Raw genomic sequence first — 12,943 nt, 5'->3', positions numbered from 1 at the left:
TCAGAGTTTAGACCTTCTTTAACTGTGAAATCTGACCCAGTCAGAGTACAAGGAAACTTTGCTTCAGGCAGAATTTGTAATACATTGGAACTATATTCTTTTCTCCAGTCTCTTATCAAATGCTACCTTTTTTTTTTTTTTGGAGAGAATTTCTTGAATTTCTCCCTAAATATTATATAAGGTTTTGATTGTGAGAGAAATGGGTTCATTTTCAAATACCTGTGTTTTCTACTTATCGACAAATTTTAATTCATTAAGGTGTCCTGTAAAGTTCAAATTATACATAGAACATAGAACTTGTATGATAGTCTTTAATTTAAACTTGGTCTCTCAAACTTTTAATATTATTTTCTCATGATTTTAGTTATTATTCATCTAGAGGTATACTCAAAATTCTTTTCTCTAGGTACAAAAGAATCCTAGAAAAGATATATTTCTGAATTTGTAGTAACAGGATTCCCTATTATAATTTTTCAAATGAAAAATGATAAACTAAAAGCTGAAATTTGTAATCATTTGTAAAATTTTTTTTTCAGTTCTGATGATGCCTTCAGTAAAGTCAATTTAAATTACCGCACAGAAAATGGTCTGTCTCTACTTCATTTATGTTGCATTTGTGGAGGTGAGTGCTTGGAACTCAATACTTTATAAGATGGCTATATGTTTATATGGTCAGTGATTTGAACTGCTTAATAGTCTGCAAGAGAATTCTAATTCTATTCATACCCAATTTCCTCTTTTGCTTTGCCCCTAGAACCCTGATAACCTTTAGCTGAAGAAGTAACTAACTACCAGGCAGATATTACAATTGATTTAGCTCTGAATTTAAGTTTTATTGTGCTCCTACCTTGAATCAAGTTTGCTTGGGGGAAAAAAAAAGTATGTTTCAGTATCGTGCATGCCAGTCACGGATAAGGTTAAATTCAGAAGCACTTAAAGCATTTCCCAAAATATCATCAAGCAGTTGCTTCACAGTCTGTAGTAAGATATGTGGAAGGTAATAAATGCCAAAGATAAAATCCCAAAGTGAAGATTGATCAAAGTGAAGACTAAGAGTTTAATTTCGCTCATCCTTGTTATGTTTGGTTCATTAATATATCCCAAGCACCTAGGATGGTGCCTGGCTTATAGTAGGTACTCAGTAAATTTACTGAATTAGTGAATGAATAGTTTTTTGGTTAATCCAAACTAGTATCCTTTGAACTCAGTTTTTAAAAGAACACTAATGTATAGTATTGACACTAATCATATCCCTTAACCACTCCTCCCAAACAGACCCTACTTAACAGATCTTCTTCCCAAATTTAAACACGCCTTCCCAACCTTAGTCATTTTCTCCAGATTTCTCTGATCTAAATAATCTCCATTGCTAATGATGTTCTGACAAATCCTGCACAGCTAGATTTCTATCTAAGCTTTTTCACAAATAGTTTAATAGGGTGAATTTTTTCATGTTTTAATGTTTTAAAACATAATGAGGAGAGCACCAAATAAAAAATGTAACACAAATGCATTAAAATATACAGCACTGATACAAAGTTTTATAAATGTAGAAATATTCACTACTAAGTAAGGCTGTCAATTAACAGAAAACTACAAATGGCCTCCAGAACAGCAGTCTGACATTTTCATACATCAATGTGATATTTATCATCAAGTTAAAGAGAGACTTTTAAATCACTTATTCTATCCCCACAATTTAACTTTTTTCATTTTTTCTCTAAGGCAACAAGTCACATATTAGAACCCTTATGTTAAAAGGTCTCCGCCCATCTCGACTGACAAGAAATGGATTTACAGCCTTGCATTTGGCAGTTTACAAGGTACAAAAGTTTTGTATTAGAACCAAGGATGATGCATATCTCTGTAGGCTTTTTTCTTTTGCAAATTAGTGATCATGGAAAATATGCAGAGTGACCACAGAATTCCATTACTGGATAAACTTCTAGCTAACTCTTTGTTGAGCAGATATCATCAAAACACATTCTTTTTTATTGCTTTCCATGTTTATCTCATTTAATTTTCACAAGAACCCTGAGAATGAATACTATTATTATCTGCAGGGTTACATGGTTAGCTAGTGGTTAGCCAGAATTTAAGACCTGGCATTCTGGTTCTCTTGCCAGAGCTCCTTACAAGGAGACCAAGCTGCCTCTGTGCAGAAGATGAGGTTGCATTTGAGGATGAAAGAAGCACATTGAAGCTGCATTTTTCTGCATGTTTTCCTTAATAAAAATATACCTCTAGGGTTCTCTTTAGTTTCTTTCTTTTATTTCTCCTACTTTTGTTTCAGTTGTTCTTTTCCTTACATTAATCCTTGGTTCCAACATAATCTCAGTACCTGATTATAAAGTAAATATAAAAGTGAATTGGAAAGGCTGGGATACTCAGTGTTGGGACAGATCCTTGAGATTGTCATAAATATGAATTTATGTAACATATAAATTAAATATAAATGTTCATTTTCTGATTGTAGTAAGTTTTAACTTACTCTGTACTTATTATGAGCTAAATATCACACTAGGTTTTATATACATTATTTCTTCTATCATTAAAATAACTTGGTGAGTTTCATATTAGTCCTTATTTTACTGAAAAGAAAATTGAAGATTCAAGTTGGTTATCCAGTAAATGTTAGGATAATGATTAGAATCAAGTACAGTTGAGTCTTACTGTTATATTGCAAAATATTTTGTTCTTTCTCAATGTCATGTGAGTCTGTGACAGGATTTTATTTCAGTTTTGTATGTGCAGGTGTGGTAGTGGCAGAGGTGGGGGATGGGGACAGCCCTTTGCTTGTATCTGGATCACTTTCACTTTGCTCTGCAACCCTCCCCCAACCTTTAGAGAGTTTATCACTGTGGGGGAAGAGAGCCATATTTTCCCATGATTCACATTCACATATTCCTGTGATTCGTCATGCAAATGCTGTAATGCTCATCCTTTTTCAGGCCCCGTCAATGCCTAGTCAATTTGTCCGATTCCTTCTGGGAAAAAGTGTCAGTAAGTGCTAAATTGTCTTTAATACCTACTAATCATCCTACAAAACTTGAATGGAGACTGAGTTCAGGGTGTAGGAAATAGAGTCTGACACCAGCTTTTCTGCTGAATGGCAGGAGGTGGTATTGTGAAACCATGAATTCTGAATTTGACTTTCTGGGAGATTCTTTCTGTATTAGTTCATTTTCCCAAGACTTAGCATGACACAGCCACACAAATGGGTTCTGAATGATCTAAGCCTACAATCTTAAGAAAATATAATTCTTCCACCTCTGTTTATCAAACCTAAATTTCCATTTTTAGAGTTCTCTTTGCTCTAATTATTCTGTTTTCTTATATTTTACAGAAGGATATATGGACTATAACTTTTTTATAACAAATTTTAACAAGTTTAGAATCTTAGGACACAAGGTAGGCAAAGATTCTTAAGAGGCCATAACAGAATGCATGATTACTTATTTCTTAACAAAGATAAAAACAAATTAAATTTACCATTTCACTTTAAACACAGAAACAATATAAAGTAGCCATTCATACTACTATTGTATTAAATCTAGTTCTAATTATACCTTCCCTGGACTACTGCAGTAAGCATCTGATTCATTTTGGGCTGTGATTCTCTTCCCCCATATATTTTAATTCTTATTTCAGTATTATTTTAAACAAAATAATTTCTAGACTATTACAAGAAACTTCTATATACACTTTATCCAGATTTATTAATTGTTTATATTTTGTCCCATCTCCATCATCACTCTATTTTTTTCAGAATCATTTGAAAGTAAATTAAAGACAACATTCCCTATAGCTACTAAATACTTCTATCTTTATTTCCTAAGAAAAAAGAAATTCACTTACATAATCACAGTACAATTATCAAAATCAAAAAATGTGACATTGATACTATGCTCTTTATCTAATCTATATTCAAAATGCAAATGTGGTCAGTTATCCCAATACTGTCATTTATAGCTGTTTATTTTTTTGTTGTTTAGCATTCAATCCAGAATCATATATTTTTAGTTTTCTTGTCTCTGTAGTCTCCTTTAAATTGAAGGAGTTTCTCTGCCTTTCGTTGCCTTTCTTGATCTTAGTATTTTTGATGCATACAGAACAATTATTTTTATACAGTTCTTTGGATTTTTAGAAATATTGCAATTGAACTTTATTTTATTTTTAATACTCACAAAATGAATAATGTGATTTTCAAATCGTTTTATTGGCGACATTCAATTACACACCCCCGAATGCTGAGCCTGCCTCAGACCTGAGTATTTTTCACAAATGAGGGCGTCTCTGCTTTCATTAGTAAAAACAGAGCAGAAGTTTAGCTTTTAAATTCCATGTAGATAGTTAGGTCTTATAATTTTGTTGTTGTTGTTGTTTTGCTTTGTTTTTGTTTGTTTTGTTGGGTTTTTTTAAGGGGTCAGATTTATTGAGGCATAATTTATACACAATAAAATTCACAATTTTAATTGTACAAGTTGATGACTTTTGAAAATGTATATATTCATGTACCATCATTTCTATCATGATATAACACTTTTCTATCATACACAAAAGTTCCTTCATACCTTTATGTAATCGATTCCCTCTTCCATGTCACCTGACGTCTGGAAACCACTGATGTCTTTTCTATCCCTATAGTTTTCCCCTTTCTAGAATTTTATATGGATGCAATCTATTCAGTTTGTTTTCTTTTATATATGGTTTCTCCCATTTATCATAATGCTGTTGTTGTGTGTTTAGTAATTCCTTTCTTTTATGGAAAGTTGTATTCCCTTATAAGGATATACCACAGTTTATTTAACATCCATCTGTTGAAGGATTTGTTGATGGTCGTTTTTACATTTTGACTATTATAAATAAATTTTCTATTAACGTTCTTGTACAAATCTTTGTTTGAACTATGTTTTTATTTCTCTTGGGCAATATCTAGGAGTGAAATTGCTGGGTCATATCATAAGTGCATTTTTAATTTTAATAAGAAAATGACAAACTCCTTACCAAACTAGCTACATCATTTTCCATCCCATCAGTAATGTATTAGAATTGTAGTTGTTCCACATCTTTGCTAACACTTCATATGGTCAGTATATTTTATCTTAGCCATTCTATTAGATGTGTATTCATATCTCATTATGAATATTTTGAATTTCCCCAGTGACTAATGAAATTGAATAGATTTTCATTTACTTGTCACCAAATTTTTTTTGGTATAGTGTCTGTTGAACCCTTTTTCCCATTTTTAAATTTGGTTTATTGTTTTATTGAATTATAACAGACTTCTATATATTCTGGATACAGATTCTTTGTTGGATATATATTTTGCAAAAAATTTCTCCCATTCTATGGCTTGTCTTTTCATTTTCTTAACAATGTCATTTAAAGAGAAAAAAGTACTATGCATTATTTTTTAACTGATGACTCTAGTGATTACACTATGGATCCTTAACATATCACAGGTACTTTCTGTTAATATTGGCCTATTTCACTTTAAATGTAAGAACCTTCCAATGGTATAGTTCCACTCAATCTTTATTCTTATACTATTGTTACCATATACCTTACATCTATACATGTATAATCTCCAATACATTGTTAGAATTTTTCTGTTAAGCATTAATATCTTTAAAAGAAAGTAAGAGAAGAGGAAATATCTTTGGTTTTCAGCAGATGGTTATAATAATCCTATGTATGATTTCCTGTGTACAATGCTTTTTGAACATTGAGTTTCTTAAATCTGTAAATTTGTTTTCATCAAATTCAGAAATTTTGACCATTATTTTTTCAAATATGTATGTTAGATTGTTTGATAATCTTCCAAATATTACCAAGTCTCTGTTCATTTTTTTCTATTCCCTTTCTGCTTTCAAATTTTGATTATTTCTCTTTATTTGAATTCAGTTTCAATACCATTTCTCTGCCATCTGCCATCTGATTCTAATCTACTAAGAGTAATTCATTTCAGATGTAATTTTCAGTTCCAGAATTTCCACTTAGTGTTAAAATATAATTTCAAATTCTCTGCTATGATTACTCATCTTTTCATTTATTTTTCCATATTTTCATTTAAATTCTTGAACCTATCTTTAGTGACTGCTTTAAGTGCCTTAGCTGTTGTTTCTAACATCTGGATTACCTTAGTGTTTGTTCTATTGAATGCTTTTCCTTTTGACTACATGTTACATTTTCTGGTTTCTTTACTTATCAATTTTTATTGCATGTTAGACATTATGTATTATTTGTTACAAGAAATCTTCATTATGTCATCTTCCCTTAAAGGTGTTGAATTTTTTTTTTTCTCAGGCAGAAGGCTAGGGCAATCATGGAATATTGTGGGGGCTTACTTTGTATCTTTCCCTTCTCCCAAGATCACAGTTCTTTCTTCATGTTCTTCATTGCCTGAGAATAGTTGTGTCATATATTTTGTTCCACTTTATAGATTTTACTTGTCAGTAGGGAAAATCCATACAAGTTATCCTGTCGTGATCCCATATATTTTTAGATTGCTTCTAAAGTATTTGCATAAGACACAAACCTACAATGTCAATGTTAATTTAAAACTTTCTATGGTCACCCATTGCCTGTCTAATAAAACTCAAACTCCTAAATTAGATATTCAAGATCCCTTAGTTCACAGTTTTGCTGAATTTACTTTCCAGACTCTTTTTGTGCAGTCTCTGAACTTCCAAACCTAATAGTTTTCAAATTTAATGTGCATGAGAATCATATGCTAACTACAGGTTTAAAATAAATATTTCCCTCTCCATCTCACACCAATCTAATATGGTACATCTAGGATAGGCTGAGAATATAAATTTTTTAGCAAAGAGTCAAGGCAGTTTTGATGCAAGCAGTCTAAGGCTACATGTTGAGGATCACAGATCAAGTCTTGCAACTCAAATTGTGGCCAGAGAATCAGCTGCATCTGCCTCAAATGAGAGATTTTTAGGAATGAAGAATCTCACTCCCTATTCAACCAGAATGTGCTTTTTTAAAAAAAATCCCAGAAAGCAGGTTTGCGGGCTAAAGTTTGAAAAGCACTGTTCTAGATTACTGCATTCTTTAGATTAAGCACTTTCATACTTCAGTGTTTTGTTTTGTTTTTTCTTTGTGGTACGCGGGCCTCTCACTGCCGTGGCCTCTCCCGCTGCGGAGCACAGGCTCAGCGGCCATGGCCCACGGGCCCAGCCGCTCCACAGCATGTGGGATCCTCCCGGACCGGGGCACGAACCCGTTTCCCCTGCATCGGCAGGCGGACTCCCAACCAGTGCGCCACCAGGGAAGCCCTTCAGTGTTTTTATGCTTTTTATTTCTTCTGCTTAAATACTTTTTAATTTATTTTCCTGATAGGAAAGTATTATTTATTTAAAACCAAGGTAAATTGAGCCTTCTTGAGCTTTCTTGAACTCTCAGATTTTACTGTACTATCTTTTGGGTTTCAGTTACACAGTCACATTCTTTTTTATTACAGCACTTGTAATTATTTCTTTATTTCTATATTTCACATGTTGGACTGTGAAATTCGAATTTGGTAGTGTCTTTTTCTTTCTGATTCCTCAGTGTATAGGACCTGTAAAAGATCCTTGATAGATACTCTTGAGAATAATGAGTACCCAAACATTAGTACAAATAATACTTGATATTTATTGATATAATAATGTACCTTAATAAATACTGTTAGCTTAAAAGCTACACTATTCATGTTCATATCTCAGTTCTGAGACTTAATAGTGTTCGTCTTTAGGCAAGTTACTCTCTCCCATTGTATCTCTGAAATGGAGCAAATAGAATTACCTGTTTCATTGGGTGGTTTACAGTTTTAAAAAGGACAAACCATATGCAGTATGACATGCAGCAAAATACTAGCACATAGTAAATACTTAATAAAAGCTAATTATTATTGTTGAACTTCTATTTCAACAAACATTTAATAGAGACCTAATGTGTCAGCCATTTTACACAGAAAAATAAAAAGAAAAGGACCGTGTCCTCTGGATTATTGCATTCTGAAGAGATGAGAATACCTAATACTAGATATCAAAGAAATGAAGTCTATACTTAGATCAATGGACTCCAAATATTTTTTATCATATGCCATATAAAATTAGCACCTCAAAATGCATATAATTGTTCATAAATTATAATCATGAATACAAATCACCAGTAAATAGCTCAAGGCAAAGTAAACTCTTTGGCAGACAGTGTTAAAATTTGTGGATGTAAATTCATACTTCAAATATCATTTTTGATAATATCAAAATATTTTGACAAATTTATATTCAAAGATAATTAGAGTGACATTAATTTTACCTGGAAATTTAGCTTATACAAAGCTCAGGTAAGTAGAATGAAAAACACAGCTCTGCCATTTTCCTTTTCTTCTTCTTACATTAATAATATGTATTTGATCTATAGTTTCATCACAGGAATTTTTTGAAGATAATATGCCATTTTTTTAAGGATCAATTCAGTTAAAATAAGATATTAAAATCTATAAATCCACTGAATTTGGCTCACATAGCTATAATGCATCCTCATATACTAAATGCTAAAACTCATATATTAAATGCAGGCAACTCTCAACTTCTCTCTATTTGGAATTCCAAGTATTGATTTCTTATACTTTGGGTACTGTATGTAACACATGACAAACTGATATATGAACTGAGACCACCAGTGTAAATTTTCGTGTTAAATATTGGTAAAATTTTATTATCTTTATATATAAATAAACATAAGCAGAATTTCTAGTATTTTCTTCTTGCACTTTAATGAATATTTCCTTACAAGACTCCTGTCATATTTGCATTCCACTTTGGGGCATACTTCTTTAGATGGTATCTAAATTGTACTCTTAAAATGAAACACAAGACTTTGGGGAAAAAATTGAGATTTATATAGTTTCAAAGCTTTTAAATAAGAATGTTAATGAACAAAAGATTATTAGACCATCTAATTTAACCTCACATATACAGACAAACCACTTGATGAAATTTCTTTGTGAATAAAAAGTAGAATTTTGATTAGTCAAATTCTTTTTAGCATTTCACAGGATAAAAGCAGATATTGAATGGTCACTTATTCCATCCTGTAGATTTCTAGCAAGATCTCATTCCAGTCATTCAGAAAAATCATTTTATATATTTATTACAAAGGGGAAGGACAAGGAAGGAGGGAAAAATTTAATTCAAGCCTATTTCTGTCTGGGTCACTAGACCTAGGTTCTTATTGCTACACAACCATGCCTATCAGAAAACTCAGTTTTCTAGTTCTGGTGATTCATAGCCTGGAAACCACTGTATCTTTTGTCCTGATATATATATATTTTTTCCCATAGCATATGTGTTTGATTGCAAAGTTGAGAGATTTTTTTTTAAACTGTCCTAAATCCAGGACCCAAAGCACTTTTTGCATACTTAACTTCCAGTTAAATTGCTACTTTTAAACACTGACTTGATCCATACTTTAAGGAACTAGGGAACATTTATACCCACAAATTAGAGCAATCTTTAAGATGGATTTTTTTTTATACTCACATTTCTTCTTAGTAACCAAATACTTCATAATCTCTTTCTAAATGAACATGTTCTCAATGAAAATATAGTGGGATGATAACTAAAGATGTTAACATATCCTTCAGTTCTTATTTTGGACAGCACTATTTCTTGAAGAGGATTCCCTGACCCCCCGCCCCCCCCAGGTCTGGATTACATACCATGTACTTTCTTAGCACCTTATCGCACTGTGAATAATGCTATATTTCATTTCCTGGTTACTTCTCTTCATCTTCCTCTAGATTAGCGGGTCACAATCTCTCATGCTTTCAGGAATGAGGCAGTTAACATAAGTAAATGAAGGTGTTAGATAATACAGCAAAGTTAAATGGGAACTAATAGACTCAATGTTTTTGAGATACAAAAAGCAGTGGACACTATAGCAAGTTAGAGATTTTATGCCCTATTTGAAGGGAGCAGTCAGTATTCAGGTCCAGTTAATCGTTGCCATATAGGAATGTAAGCCCAGTATTGTCCCAAATTTCAGAGAATCAGAAATTATATCAAGTTTCCTGATACTTGTTTGTTGGCCATTAATTCACAAATTTTAGTTTTAAATACATGTACACATATACAGTACAAACCATGTACATCATTTCCTGTTGAGGCCTGTTTATAACCTCTGATAGGAATTATGAGCACTACTAAGTCAGGGACTGGATCTAAATTGCTTATTATCTTATTTGAGCACTTAGAACAATTCCTGGTATATATTCATCAATATATGTGTTGCATAAATAAATGAATAAAGTTATAATTCTGTGGTGACTGGGAAAAAGAAAAGTACTTCAAAGGAGGAAGAATTATGTTGACATTGAACAAAGTAGTGTCCTATTTTGGTCATTAGAATTGGAAATTAGGAAATTGTCAGATATCTCTGTAAGGGATATTTTAGTGAATTTGTGGGAGTAGAAAGTATGAAAATGGATTGAAAATAAATGGCATTAGGAAAAAGGAGGCAATGAATATTGATTGCTCCTTCAAAAGGCAAGATTGGGCAGTGTCTTGATAAGTGGTAGGATAATGGAAAGATTTCTACAATTGTGTTTTTGAGTCTTTTTTAAGGTCTTGACTCTTTGGATAAACATAAAAATTCACAGTCTGTTAAAATTATTTTAATTAAAAAATAAAATATAAGTGAAAGCAAATTAAAGAAATTATAATATTCAATTTGCTTTTTCAAACAGCATGTATTTGCATTCTCCCAAACTCCCAGAGATTCTGATTAGCTCCTCCCTGTTAAGTCATATCTATATTATTGAAAGAGAAGACAAGCATACTCAAAGGCCAATTGGAAGCAGCCCACAGGAAGAAAGTGATTATGGGAAACTGGAAAAGGGTCAGTAGAGGTGATGAGAAAAAAATAGGGCAAAAGCAAATTTGGAGATATTACCCTAGTAAGAGTACATGTACTCAATCTAAGAGTGTGTTCCTTCTCTTTTTTCTTTCATTTTTTCAAAATTTCAAGCAAAGTCAAGTATTTCCACCACACTGAAGTCTTTAATCATTGATATCTTTTGTGAAGATAAATTCAGAATTATTTCAACAAGAGGCATGTAGGTGTGAGCAGTTATTTTTACACTGATTAATGGATCCTTTCATTGGCAATGTCTATGACACATGAAGCAGCTTTAGTCCATTAAATTTTTATACCTGGAACTAAATATATTTCATACTGAACCCCTGCATAGTTCTTTGTCCTAGAAGAAACCTTAATGTTCTTTGAAGACTACAAAACTGCTTATATTACTTTTATCTTTACAAACACAAACAGGCTATAACAATTGCTATGTTGGGTTAATTAGGTTTATGAAGGAAAAACTGCTTAGGTAGGCACATTATTAAAATATTTATTTATATGTCTCTATTTGCACACTCAGAAACGCAGTCTTCTTTCCAAAGCAAGTTTGGTTCTGCCTTGCAGCTTGATGGGACACTTCAGGGAGCATTAAAATATCAGAGTCGGATAGGATATTACAGAAAACAATTTAGTCCAATTCAGAAATACATCCAATCCCAGAAATACTGGGAAACGTCCAGTATAGGTAAATCTACAGAAACAGAAAGTAGATTAGTCTTTGCCTACAGCTGAGGAGGATTGAGATGCCGTAGCTAAAGGTGCACCATTCCTTTCAGGGTTGATGAAAATGTCCTAAAATTCATTATTGTGGTGATGGCTGCATAACTCTGAATATACTAAAAACCATTGAATCGTACATTTTAAAGGGGGTAATTGTGTCTGTGTATTATGTCTCAATAAAGCTGTTACAAAAAAAAAGGAAAGAAATTGACATATTACATGATTTTTTATTTTTTTAACATCTTTATTGGAGTATAATTGCTTTACAATGGTGTGTTAGTTTCTGCTTTATAACAAAGTGAATCAGCTATACATATACATATATCCCTGTATCTGAAGTGGATCTCTTGTAAACAGCATATATATGGGTCTTGTTTTTGTATCCATTCAGCCAGTGTATGTCTTTTGGTTGGAGCATTTAATCCATTTACATTTAAGGTAGTTATCGATAAGTATGTTCATATTGCCATTTTCTAAATTGTTTTGGAATTGTTATTGTAGGTCTTTTCCTTCTCTTGTGTTTCCTGCATAGAGCAGTTCCTTTAGCATTTGTTGTAAAGCTGGTTTGGTGGTGCTGAATTCTCTTAACTTTTGCTTGTCTGTAAAGGTACTGATTTCTCTGTCAAAACTGAATGAGATTCTTGCTAGGTAGAGTAATCTTGGTTGTAGGTTTTTCCCTTTCATCACTTTAAATATGTCCTGCCACTCCCTTCTGGCTTGCAGAGTTTCTGCTGAAAGATCAGCTGTTAACCTTATGGGGATTCCCTTGTATGTTATTTGTTGTTTTTCCCTTGCTGCTTTTAATATTTTTTCTTTGTATTTACTTTGATTAATATGTGTCTTGGCATGTTTCTTCTTGGGTTTATCCTGTATGGGACTCTCTGTGCTTCCTGGACTTGACTATTTTTTCCCCATATTAGGGAAGTTTTCAACTATAATGTCTTCAAATATTTTTTCAGTCCCTTTTTTTTTCTCTTCTTCATCTGGGACCCCTATAATTCGAATGTTGGTGCATTTAATGTTGTCCCAGAGGTCTCTGAGACTGTCCTCAATTATCTTCATTCTTTATTCTTCACTCTTCTCTGCAGTAGTTATTTCCACTATTTTATCTTCCAGGTCACTTATCCGTTCTTCTGCCTCAGTTATTCTGCTACTGATTCCTTCTAGAGAATTTTAAATTTCATTTATTGTGTTGTTAATCATTGTTTGTTTGCTCTTTAGTTCTTCTAAGTCCTTGTTAAACATTTCTTGTATTTTCTCCATTCTATTTCCAAGATTTTGGATCATCTTTACTGTCATTACT

General features: G+C 32.4%; 1 protein-coding gene across 5 annotated transcripts in view; it reads left to right on the top strand.

The window, feature by feature from the left end:
• Positions 1-12,943, top strand: part of TNNI3K (TNNI3 interacting kinase) — a 280,116-nt gene that overhangs the window by 15,693 nt on the left and 251,480 nt on the right. For all 5 annotated transcript variants that reach the window (XM_028489254.2, XM_028489256.1, XM_028489255.1 and 2 more), the window contains 2 exons: positions 537-622; positions 1,726-1,823. In XM_028489254.2, the coding sequence (XP_028345055.1) occupies positions 537-622; positions 1,726-1,823 (184 nt within the window). The remainder of the gene's footprint in view (positions 1-536; positions 623-1,725; positions 1,824-12,943) is intronic.

The sequence above is a fragment of the Physeter macrocephalus genome, chromosome 4 (assembly GCF_002837175.3).
Source record: "Physeter macrocephalus isolate SW-GA chromosome 4, ASM283717v5, whole genome shotgun sequence".
NCBI lineage: Eukaryota > Metazoa > Chordata > Mammalia > Artiodactyla > Physeteridae > Physeter > Physeter macrocephalus.
The sequence above is the reverse complement of the archived record's forward strand: the minus strand, read 5'-3'. Positions and strand labels throughout refer to the sequence as shown.